This window comes from Mixophyes fleayi, chromosome 1 (genome assembly GCF_038048845.1).
Source record: "Mixophyes fleayi isolate aMixFle1 chromosome 1, aMixFle1.hap1, whole genome shotgun sequence".
In the NCBI taxonomy this organism is placed as follows: Eukaryota; Metazoa; Chordata; class Amphibia; order Anura; family Limnodynastidae; genus Mixophyes; species Mixophyes fleayi.
In genome coordinates, this window is record NC_134402.1 from 32,195,801 (window position 1) to 32,221,301 (window position 25,501).

The window sequence follows — 25,501 nt, forward strand, 5'->3', positions numbered from 1 at the left end:
CTCCCCCTCAGCCTGGTATCATGTTCCTCCATTTGCTTTGCTGTAATCGACCGTGGTCTGACTACTATTGGTACCAACTATGACTTCTTCTGTTATGACCATTAATGTTAATGGTCTCAATACTCCATAAAAACGCCCGATTTTGATACAATACTTAAAACGACACTCCCCACAAATTGTAATGCTCCAAGAGACACATTTTAAGCAAACTCACCCAAATTTACAATGTAAACAATACCCCCAGGTATTTTACTCTACCTCCTCTCAAAAGGTTAAAGGTACGGCAATTCTTCTTCATCATACCCTCCCCCTAACAATAGAATCCAACTATATAGACCCCCAAGGACGATTTATCACTCTGAGGCTCTCTTTCACATACACCCATTACATTATATGCGCCCAACACCTCCCAAAGGTGTTCTTTACTTACTTCTTTGCCAGACTATCACAGCTCGGGGCAGGGAGAGTAATAATGGGTGGAGACTTTAATAGCGTCTTAAACACTCGGCTAGACCGTTCACAGTCAGCGCGGGGTGGCAGTCGCACTGCTGATGAAGGGGTGAAACTGCAATCCTTGCTTACTCAGGCTAACCTATACGACTCATGGAGAGTACTTTACTCCAGTGATAGAACTTCACACACTACTCAGTACCACATGGTACATACTCCAGAATAGATATGCTCTTTGTAGATGCTCAGACGACACAGCATTTGAAATCAGCCTCTACCTCGCCGGTCCCCTGGTCTGACCACTCAGCCGTAACTTTGCGACTTGACATTTTGCCAACTTGTATCCCATGTATTAGGTGGAGATTAAATGACCACCTGTTCTTAAAACAGGATCATGTTAACACAATTCGACAGGCCTTGGAAGATTATCAAGCAGACAATAGTCAGGATCAAACTACACCTGCCATAAGATGGGAAGCTCATAAAGCAACTATTAGAGGCCGACTAATTAGCCTAGCCACATACGAGAAAAAAAAGTATAGGCAGACAGTCACTAAATTGGAGTCCCAAATACAAACCCTCACTCTACGACACCAGAAATATCCTAAACGTACAACCTACCTTAAATTGCTAGCTTTGAAAGGACAATTAGGCAAACTACTCTCCGCGAAGGCTACTAAGACCCTCCAATGGCTTCAGCAGCGTTTCTATGAAAAGGGTGATAAAGCCGATATTACTGGCTCGTAGGCTTCAGAATCAACGTACCCGTTACCGTATTGTCGCTATTAGAGACCAGACACTGCAATTACTATACGACCCACAGGCCATAGCGGATAGATTTAGAACTTATTATAATACATTATACAACCTCCCTGTGGCTGAAGGTCCTCTAGATATTAGGCATACGCAAATTTTAGACTACCTCCAAACATGTTCTCTTCCTCGCCTGACAGAAACGCAATTAGCAATACTAAATGCTGATATTACAATAAAGGAGGTTAAAGTAACCATTAAATCCCTTAGAAATTCAGCAGCACCGGGCCCAGATGGCCATTTTAGCACTATACTATAAAAAGTTTAGAGCTGAACTGGCACCTATGCTAGTTCCCCTTTTTAATGCAAATATGAGTGTTAAAAAATTCGAGAGAACACCGCCAGGGCGGACATTGTTGTTATTGCCAAAGAAGGACGAGATCCTAGTCACTGTGAGAGCTACCGACCGATATCTCTCCTGAACGTAGATCTAAAGCTATTTGCCAAGATATTAGCGAACAGACTAGCCCGAGTGATACCTGCGCAGGTCCATCCTGAACAGGTGGGCTTTATTCTAAACTGCCAGGGAACAGATAACACAAGGCGTGCAATTGCCCTAATCGAGGCTGCTAACCAGTCACAAGCCTCCGCCCTGGTGGTGTCTCTTGACGCGGAGAAAGCTCTTGACAGGGTGTCTTGGCCGTTCATGAGAGCCACTCTCAAAAAAATAGGATTCAGAGGGCAATTCATGTGTGCACTAGCCTCCCTATACCATAACCCCTCGGCAACAGTGTGGGCTAATGGCGCCGCATCACAACCATTTCAAATATGAACGGCACCCGTCAGGGCTGCCCACTTTCCCCTTTGCTGTTTGCTCTAACAACGGAGCCGTTAGCGTCCCGAGTTCGCAATAACCCAATGATAGTAGGGATTCAGGCGGATGTACATGACTATAATATCTCTATGTACGCGGATTATATTTTACTGACAATCACCAATCCTCTCACTTCTCTCCCCTCTTTACAAGAGGAACTAGACGAATACGGAGTGGTCTCTAACTTTAAAATTAATATGGATAAATCTGAAATTCTTCCCCTTAATATATCTCCTCATCTGTTAGACTCCCTCAAACGTCAATCGACCTTTAGATGGCAGTTGGAAAAGCTTAAATATTTGGGGATCTATTTAAAGAGACAATATAGTCAGCTCTATGCGGCCAACTTCCCCCGGCTCTTGAATACACTTGAGAGATCTTGAGAAATGGGACAACTTATACATCTCGTGGCTAGGCCATATAGCGGCGGTAAAAATGAATTTACTGCCACGAATCCTTTATCTATTCCAGGCGTTACCTATTCGAGTCCTTTCACTTGCACTAAAGACTTTACAGAAGCAGGTCTCTCGATTCATTTGGGCGGGAAAAAGCCTCGCGTGCAAGCCCGCGTGCTCCATCGTCGAACCTCAGAGGGGGGAGTGGGCCTTCCAAATATTTCTAAGTACTACATAGCTGCTCACCTAACTCAACTAGTCCTGTTCCATTCTCCTCTTGGCACGAGGTTATGGGTTGACATAGAGGCTAATATTATGCATGTTCTCTCGCCTTATACCCTTCTATGGATATCGATCAAACACCGCCCGCCTCTCTCTTCACTTCCACCTACTACTCGTTTCTCACTTCAGATATGGGACTACTGTACTCGAACATTCCACTTGGTAACGCACCATGAAATTATGTTTCCATTATGGAATAACCCTGATTTCCCTCCTGGACAGCAACAAGCCTTTTATCAGCTCTGGTCATCATGTGGATTCAGGTTTATGAGAGACGTAGCCCGCTTAGGTATTTTTCCTGAGTTTGCGGACTTCCAACGTCGTCACGGTATCCCACATAACCGATTTTACCAATACCTACAGCTTAGACACCTGTATCATTCAATTCCAGCACTTAAGACCATTCACCATCTTACACCCTTAGAAACCTTCTGCGTAAGGAAATCCCTCCCTACTGGCTTAACCTCGACATTTTACAGCATCCTGGTGGCATTTCGTCAACCTGACAAGGATCGGTATATGAGCTTAAGTGGGAAGAAGGCCTTGGAGAGGTATTGGAGGTGGATGAATGGGCTAGGATCAGAGCGCGTGTCGCTAAGAGCTCTATATGTGTGAAAACCAAGAAGAATGCTTATAAATTGTTGTATAGGTGGTATTTGGTCCCCACTCGCCTAAAAGCCATTTATCCCGATTCCTCTAACTTATGTTGGAGGAACTGTGGGCAAGAGGGCTCCTTCCATCACATATGGTGGTCATGCCCTAAGATGGTGGGATTCTGGCAAAAAGTTCACAATCTAATAATACACAGAGTCACTAGGCTACAATTACCCCCCTGTCCTTCTTATGCACTCCTACATAGAACTGTCCCAGACGCTGGTAAACATACGGCAGCGCTTGTGGGCCATATTCTTAGCGCAGCTAAAACCACAGTGGCAGCAAACTGGAAAAAAACAGATCCCCCACTTTAACTGAAATCATAAGCAGAATATGGCAAACTTATCGTTGTGAACATATTACTAGTATAATAAATGATAAACCCATTAAATTTCAAAATACCTGGCAACCTTGGCTGACTATCTATGGAACGGACCAACCAGGGACCGATCAAAGTCAAAGTCTTAGTTAAATGAAAGGAAAGAGCTGGCGGAGAGATACCGGGCTGAGTTTCCCTCCCCCTCCCTTGTCCTTTTACTCTCTTTCTGTCTTCCTTTTTTCCTCCTTCATTTGATATTTAACATAACAATGTTCTTATTAGTTTACTTTTATTGACAAAATGTTTGTTTTACAGTCTAACCTGTATGCTATTGTAACTGTAAAATTGTCAATAAAATATACTTTAAAAAAAAAAAAAAAAAAAAGTGAAAGTTTGATGTAGGATTGTTTAGTTTGTCCCATTACTTTTGGTCCTTAAAAAGTGGGAGGCACATATAGAAACCGTTGTAATTCCTACACTGTTCACCTGTTTTGGATGTAAATTCCCTCAAATTAAAGCTGAAAGTCTGCAGTTAAAAAAAAAAAAAAAAAAGATAGTGGTCATTTAAATTTGCTTCAACAAATTCCTGACATCCATGTAATAGGTCATCCACTGCTCTCTGGAAGGTGGTTGGGGCATTCATCATACCAAAGGCCATTATTTTAAATTTATATTGCCCAAACGATGTAATGAACGCAGATCACTCCTGCATTTTTTTAGTGAGGGAAATTTGCCAGTACCCCTCGCAAAGATTCAAAGTGGTCACATAGTGAGCGTCTCTCAGCTAGTCGAACATCTAATTTATTCTAGGCATGGGGTGTAATTCAGTCACTGTCACCTCATTTAGTCACCTATAATCCATGCAAAAACATATGGTACTGTCCTTTTTGGGCACTAAGACTGCCCCGGCGGCCAAGGGGCTGTGGGAGGGAACAATGACGCCCATGGCTAGTAATATCGATATGAAATAGAAGTATATACTGGAATTTGAATAAAAGTTAACTTGTTTAGGGATAGAAATAGTTAATATGGTATTTCTTAATCTTTAGTCTGAAAGGCCTTGACAAGATAATGTGCTGAAGTATGTGATTTCTCAGTTCTAATAAATGTTCCATTTTATGTTCTAAATTAGATAGGAGGATTTTTGTACTTACGTTAAATCATTTTCTCTGATTCCATCTGGGGGACATTGCTACCATGGGTTGTATGAGGGGATACAGGAGTTGGTACTTAAATAGTTAAACTGTTAATGTAACTGTTGATAGGAAGCACCTTCCCTCTGCAACCCCTGTAGCTCTTCAGTGTAATTGAAATGCCCTAAGGAAGGGAAACAGAATGAAATGCATCCAACAGAAGAGCGAAGGGTGGGAAACACAGTGTCCCGCAGATGAAATCCGAGAAAAGAATTTAACATAAGTACAAAAATCCTCGTCTTTCATCCAATCTGGGGGACACTGCTAACATGGGGACATTCTAAAGTAGCCCCTTGAGGGAGCGAACGCTCTGTCAATCCAGCCTGCAAAACTATGCATCCAAAACTTGCGTCAGAAGACGCAAAAACATGAAAACGGTAAAACTGTGGACAGAGAACCAGGTTGGCACAAGTCAGAGCTGATCTTCTGATGCACCGTTGCATGCAGCCCAAGAGGCCCTCCACATAACTGTTAGAATGCGCAGCAACACGATCAGGTGCAGGCCGATCAGAACTAATATAAGCCTGCCTGACGGTGAACATTATTCACCTTGCAGCAGTTTGTCTTGTAGCCAGCCAGCCCCTCTTGTGAGTATCATACATATATAAAAGGGAATCCATCCTCTGCATAGCGGACATCCTGTTCACATACATTCTTAGAGCATGGACCACATACAATGAAGTTAAGGATTCCTGATCCGAAGAGGCAGTCTCCTCCTGGAAAACTGGGAACACAATTTCTTGATTAATATGAAAACCAGACCACTTTTGGTTGAAAGGAAAGTATCCTGCACAATACAGACCTGTCAGTATGGAATACCAGATAAGCTGAACAACAAGAGAGCTCCAAGTTCCAAAATGCTCCTCACAGAAGCAATGGCGAGGAGAAAAACCCCCTTCCAAAACTTTAATTCAGTCAACTTCAAAGGAGAATGAATTAAGATCCTTAAGCACCAACTTTAAGTCCCAAGGTGCCTTAGGTGGTACATAAGGAGGCTGGATGTGTAGAACCCCTTGGAGGAAAGTCTGCACCTCCAGTATAACTGCTGGCCTTTTCTAAAAATATATCGAAAGGGCTGATACCTGCACCTTCAGGGAACTTAGGCAAATGCCCACCTCTAAACCATCCTGCGAAAAGACTAAGAACCTGGAGAGTCAAAAGGCTGCTGTATGACAAATCCTGTGTTTGCACCAACTGACTAGGTCCACCACACTATGATAATTTAGGATAGAGACTGGTTCATCGGCCTTCAACGTAGCATCATCAACCTTGGGGATCAGGTTGCTGAAATGGCCCCATGAAGCAGTAAATTGTTTTTATTTAGAAGCCGCCACATTTTACAGACTACCATGCGCTGTATGTCCGCATACCAGGCTCAATGTGGCCAATCGGGTGAAATTAGGATCACTGAAATTCCGCAGTGTCTGCAGGCAGATACTGACAAGGTCCCACTGAACCATGCGAGATTGGAACCATATGGAAGCGTTTTGAATGTGGAGACCATCATACCCATTATTTTTTTATACATAGTAGGATGAAGACCTGAAGAAAGTGCGCCTTGTTGATTGGTAGAAACACCTTCTGCAGTCTGGTGTCCAGTATAAGGCCAAGGAAAACCATCCTCTGACAGGGGACCAAATTTTGGTTCCCGCACTTATTTGGTATGTAAAATATGGAGCTGGAAAGCTGGAAGAACTGATCAGAGTCCGCTTTTATTAGTAAATCATCAACATATGGGATGATGCAGACTCCCACGGCACACAACCGTACTGCCATGACCGCCATGATCCTTGAAAAGACTTATGGTCTTTACAAGGCACTTATAGAACCTTGGAAAGGCCGAACGGAATTGAAAGTGGGAGTCTTCCAATGCAATCTGCATTCCAATTGCGTCCAATGCAAACCAGGAAGAGGTTTGAATAGAAACTTCTGCCCCTTTTTCCTTCCGGGAACTGGCAGATGACTTTGCTTCTTACTGCGGGAGTTATCAACTATCTCATAGCCAACCTCTTTACTTGGTCTCGCGGAGTTGTGAAAAAGACACTGTGAGGTGGCCGACTTCGGAGGCTATCATGTAGCCACGTTGCTTGATTCCCGTAATCCACCAAGGCATCCACCCCCAACGACCGCGAGATACAGAACAATCTCGTCACGTTGCAGATTTTTCAGGGTTTTTAGCTCCTAGACACCTGTTGGAGTCGGAGTAGGACAGCCTGCCCCTCTGTGACTGGTCCCTGGAAGTGATAGGCTTACCTCTGTAAGACTGCCCATGGTTTAAAGAGAAGATGAAAGGAACCAAAAGATCCTCGTGGCTTCTGGACATTAACAGACAGGAATAAACTTTTTTCTCCTGTAGCCTCACATATAATATCGTCCAGCTCTGCACCTAAAAGAACAGAGGTGGCATAAGGAAGAGATTCCAAGAACTTATTGGATTTGTTATCTGCTTTCCATGAATGCAACCACAACATTCTTCAATCTGCAACTGCTGATGCAGAGATAGAAGAAGACACTGAGGATGCATTCTGAGCTGCCTCATATAGATAACCTGAGGCTTCTTTCAGATGGAGGAAGCAAATCAGAATCCTGTAGACCAGTGGTTCCCAAACTGTGTGCCGTGGCTCCCTGGGGTGCCGTGGCGATCTCACAGGGGTGCCTCGGCCAGGGCCATTTTTAAGGAAGGCAGGGGACTTCTTGGTAAATTTTTTGCATCTGTTCCGCTTGGGCTATATGGGATTACCCTCAGTTCGAACTGCTCCCAGACTCATATGCGGTCTACACCATCTCCTCAGATTGACCTATCAGATGTTCTCACTCGTATTGAAGCAGCTTGGCCACTAACCCATCCTTTGTGTCACTTTCCAAGACCACAATATCTTGATCTCAGCAAATGCCTTGCAAGTGGCAATGCTGCATATTTTTGTATTCCTGTTCTAATCCAGCCATTTCTACCGTTCCGTTTCTTAGTGACATTATCGGCCACTGTTGTGTCCGTTTATTTGACTGCAGAGCTTTGTCTGGTTCTTGTATGCCATTTTCTTGCCCTCCTTCTGGGACTGGCTCGAACTAGGTGATCCCACTGTAGCTGCAATCACATGTGAGGACTGTACACAGAGTGAGTTCTCAGTAATCACCTAGGCAGATTGTTGCAACCAAAACACAGACTGTTTCCCTGTTCACTGTTCCACTAAGTGTAAACCCTGTTACCATTGGAACAATAACACTGGTGGCTAACAGGATAAGCATGATACAATTAGGACTGTATATGCTAGTTGTTTACCGTAGACCTCTCTTATGCTATCTCAGATTTAACTATCAACCCACCTAGCGACATCTAAGTACCCTGTATAAATTCATGGCCACATAGCAGTGTAATGCATATTATAGCAGAATTATTAAAACAATCACATAAAAGCAATGGCAGTAGTGTCTGGAAGGTAGCGAGGCAGGAAAAGTTCAGCATATGCAGAGAGTTCTCGAGCGACTTCAATAAACCAATCGCAATAGTTTAACAATCGCACCTGGTGGTCTCGCAGAACCAGAAGGGACGGGCGCCCGCTCTGAAAGAAGTTGCGTCTGATTGCTTAGCAACCAGACGCATCAGGTCCGGCCGCCGCTTCTGCACATGCGCGTTGCTGAGCAACGGGGCGCTAGTTTGACAGCTGGCGATGGCAGTTTACATCACCGCCACCGGCGCTTCCTATTTCCTTTGCCACTATATAATGGAGAGTATTAGGTCTCCTAGCTCCAGGCATCTATGTGCTTTATTGCTCCTCGGTCTGACTTCCTCGTTCTGATCTCGGCTGTTCCTGACGCTCCTCTTGGGTCCTCCCCTCGGTTCTGAAATCCTGTTTCGGTATTTGACCTTTGCCTGCCTGACTACTGTTTTAGTATCTCCCGATGTACTGCATTGACCACTCGGTTAGACCTCTGCAATCCTGACCATCCCTGGAGAACCGCGACCTGCACGTCCCTCGCAGCTAAATCCAAACCTCCTTGCGGGGTCCCTGGTGGGTATTTTACAAATATTAGTTAATAAAGGTTAATATGACTTTATAAGTTTAATAGTTTATAAAGGTATAAGTTATAAAGGGTAAAAATGAATAGATTCCCAACATAGATGCAAAGGGTAATAACACACATGCTTTATACAAGTGTAATGGTCTGCAGCCAGACAGGTGCAATACACATCTATACAAAACACAAGTCTGTGATGTGCGGATACCGCACCACGTGGGACTGGTACAGGCATCACAAATTTACATACCCACGCCCCCCAGGTCGAGGAAGTATTGGAGGATTGTCGTGGATTGGTCGGAAATTTATACACACTACACAACGGAAAGGAGATTGGAACGAAAATATTAAACGGTACGAACAACCAAATGAGGCGACAATCGTCCATTTGGGCAGACTTTCGACCATCGTGTCACTACACACACTGACCCGGGTTTCAAACGAGCGGTCGTATGCCGGCTGGTTGAACCGATTAGTGGACAAACACCGTGTAGTGTGTACCTAGCTTTACCCTGTCTGTCCCACCTACATGGTTTAATCCATGTGACAGTTCATCCAGTGCAGGTAGAAGGGACTTAGGTGCTACTGACATTCCTTCTTTACTGTGCAACAATATATATATAAAACACACACATCATCATCTATTATTTATATAGCACCACTAATTCTGCAGCGCTGTACAGAGAACTCATTCACATCAGTCCCTGCCCCAATGGACCTTACAGTCTAAATCCCCTAACATACACACACATAGACCGAGAGAGACTAAGGGCAATTTAGTAGCAGCCAATTAACCTACCAGTATGTTTTTGGAGTTTGGGAGGAAACCGGAGCACCCGGGGGAAACCCCGGAAACATAGGGAGAACATACAAACTCCACACAGATAAGGCCATGGATTGAACTCATCTGCTGTGAGGCAGAAGTGCTAACCAAATTCCATTATATTTACAACACTATCCCTATTTCAATCTATCCTACAGTCCTTGGAAAGACTGATCATCCTCAGTCAATGCTCCACATCTACTGCACTGCTAGGCAAATAGTTACAAGCTTCATTCAGCTCTCAGTCTGGCAGGTTCAGGTGTGCAGTCATCGACCCCACTCATGTAGTTAACCATGCTGCAGTTCTGATTGGTGCTGCTATTTTTATAAACCTCTTTCTGACAGCATACCAATGCTGATGATAGTTCCTGCTTGACCTAATGTGCCTTGTATCCTGACTTGTTTTGCTATCAGTGTTTGACCAGGATTGTTTATAGCAATTGCTGTCTCTTTCACTCCTGACTCTTGGCTTTGTTAAACGGATATGCTCTCATATCTCTACCTGCCCTGAACCCTGGCTTGTTTAAAGGATTTTGCTGTCTTCTCTACTCCAGATCCCTGCCTATTTGACTATTGAGTTCTGCCAAATACATTCGGATTGCTAAATATCTGTTACCTTGAGCTGTCCACTCCATCAGGCAAGTGACAGACTACTCCACATTAACCCTTGCCTGTCTGGCGCATAGTTCTGCTAATATGTCCTGGTTGCTCATTACCTCCTACTGTGTTCTGTCCTCTCCACCAGGCAGTTGCATGATCAACAACTGCTACTACCTGAGCCAATGCTCTGGGGGCAACCGAGTACTGTGGAACATAACAAGTTCCTTGGGAAGAGGGCTGTTAAATGTGAACATGTCACAAAGTGGTTCTAGCAGTAAGTACGCTTTTTTTCAGACATATGTTTTTCACCCTCTCTAGGTTCTGTGTACCTGATAGATGACAGTGATGACCAAACACAGCAAAGGGTGATTAGTACTAATAAGGTCAATTAAGGAAATGCATGCATGTGCTTACAGATGTGAATTAGGAGTAAATACATATGTAGTGAACAAAAGGAGCAAATGGTCCAAAAACAATACAAAGTAAAAAAAAACGCAATTATGTTTACTTGCGATATACGACTTGTGAGTTAGTTACCTGTGAGTTAGCTACCGTATTCACATCAGAAAGTATTCCTCAGATAGGCAAGGATTTCAATACGGGCATACTTACGAACAAATTTTGTGCTCTTTTTAAAAAGGCAAGTTGCTTTCAGATTTGAATCACGCTCATGATGTGAGCAAGATCTACTTCCAATGGTGTCTTGAACTATTTGCACGTTTTATCCAATTCATTCTGTTGTTCTGTTCTTAGCTCTATAGTAAACACAATTGTACAGTAGTAACAACAGCTGATGCTGCTGGTCTCAGATCTCACCAAGAATGTGAAACTTGTCATATGGAGTAGGAGTTCCTCTTAATTCACTCTGAGCTTGCTTTTGCATAGACGTTTGATCTTTATTAAAATTCCAGTAATGACCCATACTGACGTCATCCATATGGATGTTTTCCTTTGCTTTTAAATAAATTTCATGAGAAAAGTCTCTGTCAAAAATCAACAATAAATATCCAATTACAAAATCAAATATAGAAACAAAGCTGGTGTTAAAGATGTCAAATATACACTAACACATGTGACCCTCTGTGTCTACACAAAAGGTTTATCACTCTCTATTCTCATCTTATCATACAAAGCAACTACACCGATGCTGCCTCCACTTATACATTAATTTAAATTACCCCCCAATAATGCCATCAAGCTCACCATACAACAGTAAGATCAATTAAAACAATGCTATATTATTCATTTTTATTGATAGGCCACAACTAAATGTGAGCAGGGTACAAAAAATAGGACAGAGCAGTACGGTACAATAAACAAGTAATACTAAGTCAGGTAGCTCAAAGCACAGCTAATAAGAAAAGTTGAAAGGGTGAGGAAGGAATATTCAGCACAATCTGGATACCTGTGCGCAAGTGTGTGGGCTCAGCTAACAGGTTAAGAGCCACTGAAAAGGTGCAGAGAAAAGCAAGAGTGGAATCAGTGGGCAGAAAGCCGAAGAAGGAGGTGGGCAGAGTAGCTGGAGAGCAAAGTTAAAAGTGGTAGAAACAGGAGGAGAGAGGGCCCTGCTCAAAGAAGCTTACAACTGAAATATCTATATATACCATAGCCAAATACCAGTTACTATTTTTAAAAATTGTTTTTTTTAATTCAAGTTCTTGACTTTTACTAAATAAGGAGAAAAACATTATGTAACTATGTAAAGTGCTATAATAAAAAAATAAAGAAATTTAGAGGGTACAAGAGAACAGGTGGTAGTTGTAGGACTTAGGTCTAATAAGAGAGAAAACCAACAATGAAATAAGCCTATAACTTTTGCCCCAGAGCACAAATTACACTGTTATAAAGTGTATTAGCAGACCATATTTGAGAAGTTCTGTATTGAAACAAAACAAGCTGAATATACAGAAACCGACTGACTCAAAGGCCTTCAATAGTAGAGAAATAAATATATATAAATGCTCCCACCAACTGAACAAGTCACACCAAATAAGCAAGAATTATACTTAATAATACTCAATATAAAAGAGGAGCCTCTGCTGAGGTGACAGCTCAACAAAAATGTCCATCGGTTCTGCCAGGCTTTCATGAGCTTAAGCAAGGAGGTGCTGACAATTAGGGACCAGCACCTTCCCTTAGGGTCCAGTCCAAAAATGACCAACTGGACAGATCCTCACCAATAAACATGTCTGTCCCTAGTGAGGGAACCACTTGCACCTTATGTGAACTTCCCGGAGCACCCGTTAATTGACCATACCGCTCTCCACTAAGAAGTGAAGAGGAGTTATGTAGAGAAGCCGCACCAACATTGTAGAGATCATCTTGCGGTGACTAGGTGTCTGCTAATATGATGTAACTAGGATTTTTCTCAAGGGTTGACCTCAGAAAGTGCAGAGGATGCGGAAATATCAAGTGCTGAAATGGAACTTCTTAATTAAAGTACCCAGCCAGTTGTGCAGTTTGCAGAAAGATAACTGCATATAAAACTACAGCTGCAGTAAAAAGTATTAAATGAATAAAAAATATATGTGAAATCTCTGTAATAAAACAAAAAAATACCTAAGTCCAGATAAACGCCCTTAATCCTGACTCACGTAGTCTAAACTGAGGTTCCCAGATCGGATTGGGATATAAAGGGTAAGACCATTCAAATATGTGCAGAATTCAAATTAAGTGCTTAACTCCCGGACCAGACTCTATACCCCATGATTGCAGTGGACCCAAATTGGAAGAAAAGTTTATGGGAAGCAAAGCAAATGCTGAGGGGATGTCCAGCTTTCAGCATTTTGCATACAAGCCACCCTCTTTTAACTCAGCCCTCACCCTGGGCCACTGACTTTACCAACAAGCTTACCCCAGTAAACCTGGGGTTCTATCCTGCAGAGTTCAGAGTCTGGAATAATAATAGGGCTGGAATGAGAGCATTTGTTTCTATAATTGGTTCCTTTGACATCATAATACACATCTATTCTTCATATTTTTTCAAACCGATTCAGAAGTATCCCTCGTCCCTTCCCCAACACTTAACTTACTCTTCAAATATATGATAACAGGAACCATTATAAATTATTTTAAACCATATAATTCATTACCATTCCAATCATTTTGTATGGAATAAACATGTGCCCTAATGTGTACAAGTGTCTAGACATAAAATTTAATCAAAACAGATACCAAAGAGCAATCCTATATATTTCAGGAAAACTTTGTATAATGCAAAGAAAAAATCACTAAAGCATTAGACAGTGTTGCATAATATGTTCTGTGCTCTTAAATTCTAAGGTATAATAAACTCCAATCCTTAAAATAACTTACTTCTGTTTCACTTCCACATTGTTGTCCTCAAAAGTGTTTCTGACACCAACATTTTTACCGTCAGAATTACTTTTACAGCTTTGGCCTAGAAAATAAAATTATGCTAATTTATCTATTGCTACACCCTTTCATTTTCAATGAAAAATCGTGCACTGGTGGCCAAACAGGAAACTTATGCTGCATCAGATAGTTCTTCCTAAAGTAATTACTAAATGCAAAAGACCCACTGGGGCTTACTTTGCCAACCAAAAATAAATAAATAATAATTCTGGTTAATTAGGTGCCATGTCATTGGGCCATTGTTAGTATATATCAGCGCTTCCCAAAGTGTGCACCGCGGCTCCCAGGGGTGCCGCGGCCAGGTAGAGAGAAAAAAAAAAATTACCAATCCGTGCGACGCCCAGGACCCAGAATCCACCCTTCTCGCAGAATGTCGGGCGTGACATCAACATTCAGTGACAAGCGGTAGGAGAGAGGAGGATGCTGGGTCCCGGGCATTGCCGGATTGGTAAGTTTTTTTTTGTGTTTTTTTCCTGTTCCTGGTCCATGGAATGCAAAGGGGGCACAGAGTGAGAGGATGATGCAGAAGGGGGCACAGAGTGAGAGGATGATGCAAAGGGGGCACAGAGTGAGAGGATGATGCAGAGGGGGCACAGAGTGAGAGGAGGATGCAGAGGGGGCACAGAGTGAGAGGAGGATGCAGAGGGGGGCACAGAGTGAGAGGACGACGCAGAAGGGGGCACAAAGTGAGAGGAGAATGCAGAAGGGGGCACAAAGTGAGAGGAGAATGCAGAAGGGGGCACAGAGTGAGAGGAGGATGCAGAAGGGGGCACAGACTGAGAGGAGGATGCAGAAGGGGGCACAGAGTGAGAGGAGGATGCAGAAGGGGGCACAGAGAGAGAGGAGGATGCAGAGGGGGCACAGAGTGAGAGGAGGATGCAAAGGGGGCACAGAGTGAGAGGATGATGCAGAAAGGGGCACAGAGAGAGAGGAGGATGCAGAAGGGGGCACAGAGAGAGAGAAGGATGCAGAAGGGGGCACAGAGAGAGAGGATGATGCAGAGGGGGCACAGAGTGAGAGGAGGATGCAGAGGGGGCACAGAGTGAGAGGAGGATGCAGAGGGGGGCACAGAGTGAGAGGAGGATGCAGAAGGGGGCACAGAGTGAGAGGAGGATGCAGAAGGGGGCACATAGTGAGAGGAGGATGCAGAAGGGGGCACATAGTGAGAGGAGGATGCAGAAGGGGGCACAGAGTGAGAGGAGGATGCAGAAGGGGGCACAGAGTGAGAGGAGGATGCAGAAGGGCGCACAGAGTGAGAGGAGGATGCAGAAGGGGGCACAGAGTGAGAGGAGGATGCAGAAGGGGGCACAGAGTGAGAGGAGGATGCAGAAGGGGGCACAGAGAGAGAGGAGGATGCAGAGGGGGCACAGAGTGAGAGGAGGATGCAGAGGGGGCACAGAGTGAGAGGATGATGCAGAGGGGGCACAGAGTGAGGGGATGATGCAGAAGAGGGCACAGAGTGAGAGGATGATGCAGAGGGGGCACAGAGTGAGAGTATGATGCAGAGGGGGCACAGAGTGAGAGGAGATGAAGGAGGGCACAGAGTGTGTGGGGAAGAAGGAGAGCACAGAGTGTGTGTGGATGAAGGGGCACAGTGTGAGTTAGCTGTAAATTATTCTTTGCAAGAAATATAATTTAAAAGAATATATAAAAAATATTCTTTTCCTTTAGATGTATGTGTATTATTTTAGCATACAACTAAACAAGTATTTCTGTCCTGACCTTATATTTATTACGTTTTTTTGACCCCAACAACTTATAAAACAGGACTGCTCTGTAATTATTTTGGAGGGATGCCTTGAAAAAATTATGAAGACTCTTAAGGGTGCCGCGAACTGAAAACGTTTGGGAACCACTGGCATATATAAATGGATAGTGTGAAAAGTTGTACCATTCAAATTGCTGATGTCATTTTTATGAGCCAATTGTGGTAGTGGTAGCTGAACATTTTGTCCCAATACAGAGCTCACCTCCCAGTGCAGGTAGAATTAAGTTTGTTGCTTGGCCAAAGTAATCTTAGATATACTGTAAGGAAGGGAGAAAAGAGAAGAAAGGAAAATGAGGGAAAGGAGAAAAATAAGGAAAGATGGATGATAGGAAGAGAAATGAAGCAAGGAAGGAAACATTGAGTGGAGTTCACATAGTAGGTATTTCTAAAGTAGGTATAAAATACATGGTAATTTTGCAGATATTGCTCTGGGTATGTAAAGATAAGTATAAGAAAGATTATTAAAAACTGTATTTCTTGTGACTTTTGATGATTTTTCACCACACAATCCTCATAAAATAAAAATGTAATATGTTACCAAAAGTAATAAAAAAAAATAAAAAATTACTTGGGTAAATTAAAAGATTAGTTATTTCCTGTGAAACTGTAAAAATAAAAGACTGGTTCAAAATGGTGTACCCCCTCTGGTGTTTCAAGGGATAATATGACAATGTAAAAGCTGTGTACCTGCAATGCTTCATTGTATGTGCAAGTATACACCTGTAGGCCAAGTACATTTCAAGGTGCACACCTACTTAAAATTAATCAGCAACAGATTTTGCAGTTTGGGATATGCTCCAGAAAATGCCATGGTGGAAAAAGTAGAAATATTTAAAACAAAGTCTAACCATCATCGTTTGTTTTAAGGCGACGCCACAAATATCTGCAGCGCCAGAAAGTCAATTACAAATCATACTAAATACAAATCGCACATAAAAAAGTACTTATTAAGTATTATTTTCCCTACAATAAAGAGCAGTTTATATTTATTGAGCTCTTAAAATAATCATGAGAGTAATGGGATGTTTCCCACAGAAGTGCAACCAGATGTTCTTCAGGTGCCCCCTGGCGTCCCGGCCATCACCTTGACGACCAGGACGTCATTTCCGGATCCTGCCCGGCCGTTACCAAGGCAACGGCCGGACGCCTCTTGTGTAGCGCTGTGTCCCGGCAATGTTGGAAGCCGGACGCGCGCAAGCAAACAGTTGCAGCCTGTGGGCTGATTAATGTAATTAATTATGGCACTTGTAAGAGTATTCAGGGATGAACCCTGATTGGTGGATCTTGATATGTTAATGTTATTAATTATGCAGGGGGCAGTGGGTGATTCAGAGCTAGGCTCTGATTGGTGGCCATTGGTATTTAGGGCAGTGAGGTTTGAAGCCTCACTGCCGGTTATAGCGTATCTGTCCCAGTCCTGCTGACCTGCTCCTGTTCACTTGTCCTGTCCTGTGGATACTTTGTTTGATTCCCCGTGTATGACCCCCTGCTTGGATTATTGGACTCTGCTTGTTTTGCTCGGGACCCTGACCCTTCTTGCCTGTACCTTGGACCTCGCTACAGTGCCTGTGACCCCGACCTCTGGCGTGTTTATTGATTACCCTGCTTGCCAGTGACCCTTGACCTTGGCTATCGTATTGACTACCCGCTGCCTTCTAACAGTCTCCTGGCCCGCTGCTGTGGTCCTGTATTTCGAACCCACACTACTGTTGGAGCTAAGTCCTGGGGGAATCCGAGTACCGGTGAGCGCGTCAAGCTCTAAGGGAAAGGCGGCTGCTATAGGCGAAGACCTCCTCATCTGGTTCTGTGGGTTGGGGATCAGGGCCAGCAGCCTAACACCAGAGGGTAGACAATGCATTCTATTTTAAGTATAAGGACCTCAGATGTACTAGAACAGGAGTGCCCAACCCATGGCTCTTGTACTGCATGTTCCTCTTTGTACTTTAAAACATGTTTCCCAGCCAGGAGCATGACCTCATCATGGTGCTCTGGGAACTAGCAGGGCAGATTGGAACTCAGCCAGCCGAATCCCCGGTCATGTGTCCTCCTTTGCACAAAGCAGGGAGCTCACAGGGGTACAAACAATACAATCAGGGAAGGAGGAGTGAGTGCAGCATCCTCTGCCTCCTTCCTCTGCATAGGCTCCAGCGACTATGTGGGTGGTGTGATAGGGACATGTTGAGATTTGATGAAATTTCGGGGGGATCTGATGGCAAATAAGCAGGCTAATGGCATATAAGGGGCACGTGAGGAGGTCTAATGGCCTATATGGGACATGTAGGGTGATATTGTGGCCTGTGGGGATGCTGGTGGGCATGTTGAGGAGTCTGATGTACATGCAAGGGGCATGTAGGGAGGCTGATGACATGTTTGGAAGTCTGATGGGCATGTTAGAGACATATTGTAAGATCTGATGGGCATGTAGGGAGGTTGAATGGTATGTGGGGAGTTTTGGTGGGCATATAATTGGCATGTGAGGATGCTGATGAGCATGTGATGAGATCTCATGGCATGTGGAGAAACTGATTTGATGACATGTTGGCCATTCATGACTTTTTTTTTTAGCCTCCTCCAGCATTTGTTGGTGCAACACCAGCATGATCTACTGTGAAGAATCAGACTACATTGTACTGTCCTTCAGCAGACACAACAATGAGGTAAGAGCTGAGCTGATTGATTACTATTGAGGACATTTTGTCAATGTCCGATATTTTTTCCCCCTGCTTGCAACATATGGTGAACTCTTTAAATATAGGATATAAATGTAATAATGTAAGCGCCATGTGGGGAAGGGCCGAGGGGCATGTGAACAAGTTTGAGGGGCACATTGGACATTTATGCCTTTTTTTCTCCATTTCAAAAGTTCTACCCAACAATTTTGGATTCGATAGTACTGTGGGCTATTGTGAAGAATCAGACTACTAGTAGCCCTCTAAACCCTCCTCGACCAGACACTAGTTAGGTAAGAGCTGTACTGTGTAGAGTTGAGCTGATTTGATGATTATTGTGAACATTTGGCAATGTTCGATATTTTCTTTTTCGCTTGCAGCATATGGTAACTCTCTTTAAACATGGAACGTAAATGTAAAAATAAGCGCTATGAGGATGAACATAGAACGTTTTTAAATGAATGAGAAAATTTATATTTTTTCATTGAAGGCAACCCACTCTGTCTGATGTCAGTCCTCATCGTCACATTTCATGTTTTCAAATCTCCAGCACAATTTTAACACAAACCATGATAACATTGATCAGGAATTTCCAAAAGGTACTGAACTTCAATCACACAAAGTAAAAACTTTGTAAAGTCAGATCGAGAAACAGACTCAAGTTTTCCCATAAACTTGCAAAGCACTCCATGCCTCATATTAAGTTGCTTGGAACACTGCCCTCGCTAAAAAAATATAAAATAATAATATTTTATTTTTTTTTAAAAACTTACACTGAAGCAGTTTGTTAAAAAGTGTCTCACAGATGTAGTTTCCATCTTATGTCCACAAAATTATAATCTTAAAAAAACTATTTCAGATCTTGAACTCTTATGCCACACTATTGAGCACAGACGACCTGAAATTAATGATTCAGTTGGATCACATTAATATTGTAATCTACAGATGTGAGTACCTCAGTATTGCACTGGACGAGTCTTGGATTGTACAGGACAAATCTCAGTTGTCAATATTTGTAAGGTCTGTGTCAAATGATTGTGTAATCATCGAAGAACTCCTAGATATCATACCATTAAAAGACAGAAGACGGGACATCGATGTAAAAGAAACATTGATGGAGGGTTTTTCGAAAACAATTCTGTCTTTACAGAAACTTTTAGCAATAGCAACAGACTGGGCCCTCTATGGTCGGAACAGTGAATGGGCTTGTGGAGTTATGCAAAGTTGATGAAAGATCCTCCGACTTCTGGATGTGTCACTGCAGCAGCTGGTGTCTAAAAAGCTGCATTTGGATCACGTAATGAAACCTGTCCTGGAAATAGTTAATTATACTGGCATACATGCTCTCAACCACCGACAATTCAAGAATCTCATTGCTGAACCCGACCAAAGTCTTCCTGGTGACCTGTCACTTCACTGTACTATAAGATGGCTTTCCAAAGGTTAAGTGCTATATCGTTATTTTTAACTTTTAGACAATGTGAAGTGTTCCATGTAAGTACAGCACAAGAAATACCCTGAGCTCTCAGACCCACATTGAGTTTTAGATCTGGGATTTCTGGTGGATAAGCTGCAGCATCTGCACACTCAACCTGGAACTCCAAGGAAAGTTATGGGCAGCACAGTGGCTAAGTATTTAGCACTTCTGCCTCACAGCGCTGGGGTCATGAGTTCAATTAGCGACCATGGCCTTATCTGTGTGGAGTTTGTATGCTCTCCCCGTGTTTGCGTGGATTTCCTCCGGGTGCTCCGCTTTCCTCCCACACTCCAAAAACACACTAGTAGGTTCATTGGCTGCTATCAAAATTAACCGTAGTGTATGTCTGTGTGTGTGTGGAATGTTAGGGTATGATAGGGAATTTAGACCAAGCTCCAATGAGGCAGGGACTGATGTGAATGAGTTCTCTGTACAGCGCTGCGGAATCAGTGAAGCTATATAAATAAATGGTGATAATGATGATGACATGGTGCAAAGTGTATTTGCATTTGTCAACACACTCCAGCTGTTCAAGATGCAACTTTAAAATGGGGAACGATCACATTATCCCTCACTGTTAAATGCAATTGAAAAGGAGCATAACACTGGATGCAACATTAATTTAATTATTTCAAGATGGCTTCCTGTAAAGATTCCATGATCGACAGCTGAATATAACTCTGATTACATTCCTGGTTGATGCTTTCAGTGTTTGAAAGCTCGTTTAGCCACAGATGAAGCAACTTCTCACATTGAGATGATTAAATTTTCTGAGGACGACATACTTAATTCTTTCCTCATGAAGGTCAGTGCACGGTGGGTAGCAAGGTGGATCAGCATTTCTAACTCACAGCACTGGGGTCATGAGGTCGATTCCTGAACAAGGTCTTATCTGTGTGGAGTTTGTAGGTTCTCCTCATGTTTCCGTGGGTTTCCTCCGGGTGCTAGTTTCTTCCCAGAATCCAAAAACATATTAGTAGGTTAACTGGCTGATGACAAATTGCTTTTTTTAATCTTTCTTTATTGAGGTGATAACAAGCAAATGTAACCAGAACATTAAAACAATCAGTGGCAAAAAAAGGTTTAGGAATCAACCTCACAATTTTTATCCTATATGATTGGAAGTATAAGAGTAAAGGAGCCAGAGAAAGATAGGAAGGAACAGAAAGGTAGAGAAGAGAGAAAATGAGAGGAGGGAAGAGTGGCCAGATGCTCCCTATTCGTGAAGAGGGGTATGGCAGTTTGGCGGGGTTTGCCATCCTGTCCACCGAGCCCAGTCTGAATGGTCCTGGAAAATGAGCTGAGATTAGGTACGTGTAATGACTGACCTATAGGAAGGTGTCTCATTGAATTCCAGCCACTGGAGCCACATGGCCATGAACTCAGTAAATCGCTTTGGGCTCAAAATCGAGAGTTCATCCATAGCCATGTACAGATCAAGTCACCTAAACCATTCTACCACGCTTGGGGTGGTTTGGGGCAGTTGACCTCCAGTGGGCTGGAATTACAGCCAATGCTGCATTGCTCAAATGCCTGAGTAGTGGTTTCATTCAATAACCAGTACTCAGGCCCATCCGGTACCAGACCCCCAAGGATTTTTGTTGAGAACCGGCGTACCTGGTTCCAGCAGGGGATCAGCACTGGGCAGTCCCACCAAACATGCAGGGGGTTTGCCGGACCTGAACCACACCTTCAGCAAGATCCCGAGACACCCGGAAATATTTTACTAAGCTGTGACGGGCAGCGGTACCACCTCAAGAGGACCTTGAACTGTGTGCTCCCATGAGGGTAACTTTATCCATATATGGTGGACTTGTCCCAAATTATCAAACTTTTGGGCCGAGATTAAACTCCTGATCCAATCGATTCTCCAGATAGCAATACCATTAGAGCCTAAATTTTTTCTCTTGCCCTTGGGAGCGCCAGCGGCGACTCGACACCAGAACAAGTTAGCTAGGCACATCGTGACGGCAGCTACCTGCCAAATTGCAGCAGACTGGAGGCAGCAATCTCCACCTTCGCTTCAGGCCGTTATTAACAGAGTTTGGCAGGTTCAGCGCCTGGAATACATGACCAGCATCATCAATAGGACATCAAGATCGTTCACTAAGGTTACGTTTTTTCAGGGTTACTCCCCTTTCACTTGACTCTACACCTACATATATCCATCCTCTTTTCGAGAACCCCTTTCTTCCTTTCCTTTTCTGCTCTGTTCTAGTCTCTCTTCTTCTCTCTCCCTGCGTTATGCACTCCTCTTTCGCGGCATTTCGCTCTCTCCCTTACACCTTTTAAAAAAAAAAAAAAATATTCTGGTCATTCTTTATACACGTAATTTGACCTCTTTGCACTGATATTTTACGATATTCTGTTGATTTTATTTCATGTTTTATGTGATATGGTTTTTTTTCTTGCTGACACTGCATATCGGTTTTGTTTGTTATTTGACCTTCCAAAAATAAAAATTTAAAAAAAAAAAAAAAAAAAAAAAAAGGAGGACCTTGAACTGCGTCTCCACCACCGAAAGACTAGTGGAACTAGCTATGGTAAATAGGAAGGTATTAGTCCACGATTGATCCAAACAAAATACTTGATGCTGGTGGGATGCAGGTTAAGGGAAAGGAGTGTCGGAGCCCTTCAAGAACCGCCGGTGGAATAGAGAGGATCAGGGCCATAGACTTAACATAACTGATCTTAAAATTAGATAGTGCACCGAACCTCTCATATTCCGTCATGAGGTTAGGCAGAGAGACCACAGAATTGGTGACGGTGGCCAGGAGGTCATCAGCAAACAAAGCTAACTTATGTTCCGATCCCCCCACCTGCATACCCGACACATCTGTTTTTTTCCTAATCGATCGAGCCAGGGCCTCCATGCAGTGAACGAAAATTAGGGGTGAATGTGGGCACCCCTGCCTAGTGCCATTATATAATGCTTCGGAGAGCGAGCCATTGCGTTTTGCTCGTGCCATGGGGTCTTTACAGAGAACAAGTATTCTATGCAAACAAGTAGAGCCCAGTCCCATGTGCTCCAGCACCCCAGTTAGAAACTGTCGGTCCACTCTGTCAAAAGTTTTTTCCGTGCCGGTAGTCAGCAGTACTACCGGACTCTGGAGCTCATGACCGAATACATCAGGTCTATAATTTTTGTGGTGTTGTCCCAAGCCTCTCAACCCAGGACAAAGCCGATCTGGTGACTGTGAATCACAGAGGGCAGCAAAAGTTTTAATCGGTTGGCGACCATTTTAGCGTAGAGCTTTAGGTCTACATTCAACAGAGATCGGGCAGTAGATGGAGCACTGAGAGGGCTCTTTACCATTCTTGAGAAGGACTTTAACATTAGCTTCGAGGGACTGCTGGGAGAAGTCAGAATCTTTGGAAATCTCATTGAAAGCCCTCAATAGCATGGGGTTCAAGGATTTCCCAAATGTTTTATAATAACTAATAGTAAAGCCATCTGGGCCTAGGCTCTTGCCCACTGGTGTGGAGGATATGACATCTAACAGTTCCTTCACTGAGAACGGCTGGACTAGCATCTTCCTGGCATCCTCAGAAATCTTAGGGGGCTGATAAATTTAACCCTAGTCCTGGGTCTGTCTGTGTGTGTGCGTTAGGAAATTTAGAATGTAAGCTCCAATGGGGCAGGAACTGAAGTGAATGACAAATATTCTCTGTACAGCGCTGTGGAAATGGTGGCACTATATAAATAAATGGTGACTACGAAGGAAGGAAACACTGAGTCCTGGAGAACTGTACCAACAAATAAATACCCCAATGTTAAACTTGCTGCACTCAGACTACTATCAATATTTGGGTCAACTCATCTTTGCAAGTCATTTTTCTCAAAACTGAAACATGCAAAATCAAAACAACAATCTGTTCTGATACATATGTGAGGGACTTACTTCAAGTAGTGTCAACCGAATACTAGCCAGATTTTAAAAAGTTTGTTGAAGACAAAAATTGCAGCACACGATGTAAACATTTTGATTGTTTTGTCTATGCAAGATACTGTACATTCAAGATACTGTACATTGTTATCTCTGTAATGTATGTGTGTGTTTATACTGTGTATATGTACACACATATAGATATTTTTTGTCTCTTTTATGACTGGTTGGCCAAACCTGTACTAGAGGATTCACGTCATTTTGTGAAATGAAAAAGTCTGTGTGGCCTCTTGCGAAGTGGTCATCTCCCCTCTAAATTCACCCTCTCCAGCCCTGTATCTTATTTAAATAATATTGCCCAGCAAAGTGCAATCTTGTACACGGAACTTGGTTATTCCCACTTACTTAGGAGTTAACCCACATCTGCTGAAACTCTAAACCTCACCAAGTTCCCAAAACACACTGCCATCTTGACATGCTAATCCAAACACTTCCTTGCATATTCGGTAATAGTGCAGGTGATCATCTCCTCTTGCACCCCAATTAGTACGTGGTGAGCACAGCAGATCAATGTTTGTTTATAAAATGTGATCCCATTTCTCTTGCACCCCATTTCTAGTTAGTTACATTAATTAAATCCAACTTGTGTCATATATATATGTATATGTATATATATATATATATATATATATATATATATATATATATATGAGAGATATACAAACATACACATAAAAATGTTGATTAAAGTTAAGGCAATAAACCATGCCATTCAATTACTGTGTTATTCATTTATGTTAGGACACAAGATTACCTATATTCCAGATATCATACTACCTGTATGACTGAACTGCAGCGTTGTCAATATCTTTCCAGCAACAAGCGAGAGAGACTTTCTCCTACAGTAAAATCCAAAGTCCTGGCTATAATTTTCCATGTTTCTCCTTAAAAATAAATGGATTAATATAAAATTTCAAATTTTGTGTGGAAACCTGTCCTTTAGTATGTACAATGTATTTCAAAGAGGAAATACAGAATACTTTCCTATTAGAAGGGTATACAGAGAGGAGTGAAACACCCAGTGGCAGCACGGAGCTGAGCAAGGGCAAAGGAGGCAGGTAAAAATTGAGAGTATGATAAAATGGGGCAATTACATACCTGCAACAAAGGAAATAAATAACTGGTGTTTTAGTGGAGGGATAATGCATAATGTTACAGTTTGTGGGGTGACAGAAATAATATTATCAAAGTGAAATAAAGGCAAGGCAGGAACTACCTTGAAGAGATTCAGGTTCACGAGATTGTGACTAATGGCTCAATAAACAATTACACAAACACAGAGGATGTCACTGCTGTGGGGGCTGCAAAACTGTCCCATTCTCTATCCTCCTCTGGCAGCTTCTAGTATTCTCCATTCAGGCAGCCTAGCACTATCTCTACCTATCGTGTCAGTGTTCTTACCTGCGAGGGATGATTGGGGTTGATGAACCAAATACATATAATCACTGTGGAGCCTAGGAGGGCAAATGATTGTGTTAATGATGATGGCAGCTATGAAGTGCAATTACATACGGTCACTGTATGACTATTGGAGCTCCATGACAGTGTCACAGCATAAAGGTGGATAATCATAAATTGTAAGATTGGGTATTGGAGCATATATTACACCAGGTTACAATGTGGGAAAGGGAGGTAGGAAAATGGTCTGCTCCCTCCTGTCACACCAGGCCAGCATAGGACAAAGGTTTAATGCCCCAGATACATGGGATAAGTGGCAAATTATATATTGGGATAAATGTATGAATCTGAGCTTAGCATTACATTAAAAAAAATGAAGTTGTTGTGGTTACCAAAACAACAGCCATTAAAAACATGGAACTTTCACACACATAACACATCCTAAAGGTCCACTATGTATTAGTTGCTCGATAATACTTTTTTTTATGGTGTTAAGTAATGGTTGTC

At 42.8% G+C, this 25,501-nt stretch overlaps 1 protein-coding gene across 10 annotated transcripts in view; it reads right to left on the bottom strand.

Moving 5' to 3' along the window:
- Window positions 1-25,501, bottom strand: part of POLN (DNA polymerase nu) — a 190,228-nt gene that overhangs the window by 164,631 nt on the left and 96 nt on the right. For 5 of the 10 annotated variants that reach the window (XM_075194208.1, XM_075194207.1, XM_075194204.1 and 2 more), the window contains exons 2-4: window positions 24,374-25,050; window positions 13,676-13,760; window positions 11,177-11,343 (exon numbers count right to left, since the gene is read on the bottom strand). In XM_075194208.1, coding sequence (XP_075050309.1) covers window positions 11,177-11,343; window positions 13,676-13,760; window positions 24,374-24,473 — 352 coding nt within the window. In that variant the 5' untranslated portion in view covers window positions 24,474-25,050. Of the gene's footprint in view, window positions 1-11,176; window positions 11,344-13,675; window positions 13,761-24,373; window positions 25,490-25,501 lie in introns of those variants that run through there. The other 5 variants (XM_075194206.1, XM_075194205.1, XM_075194210.1 and 2 more) reach the window with 5 other exon arrangements.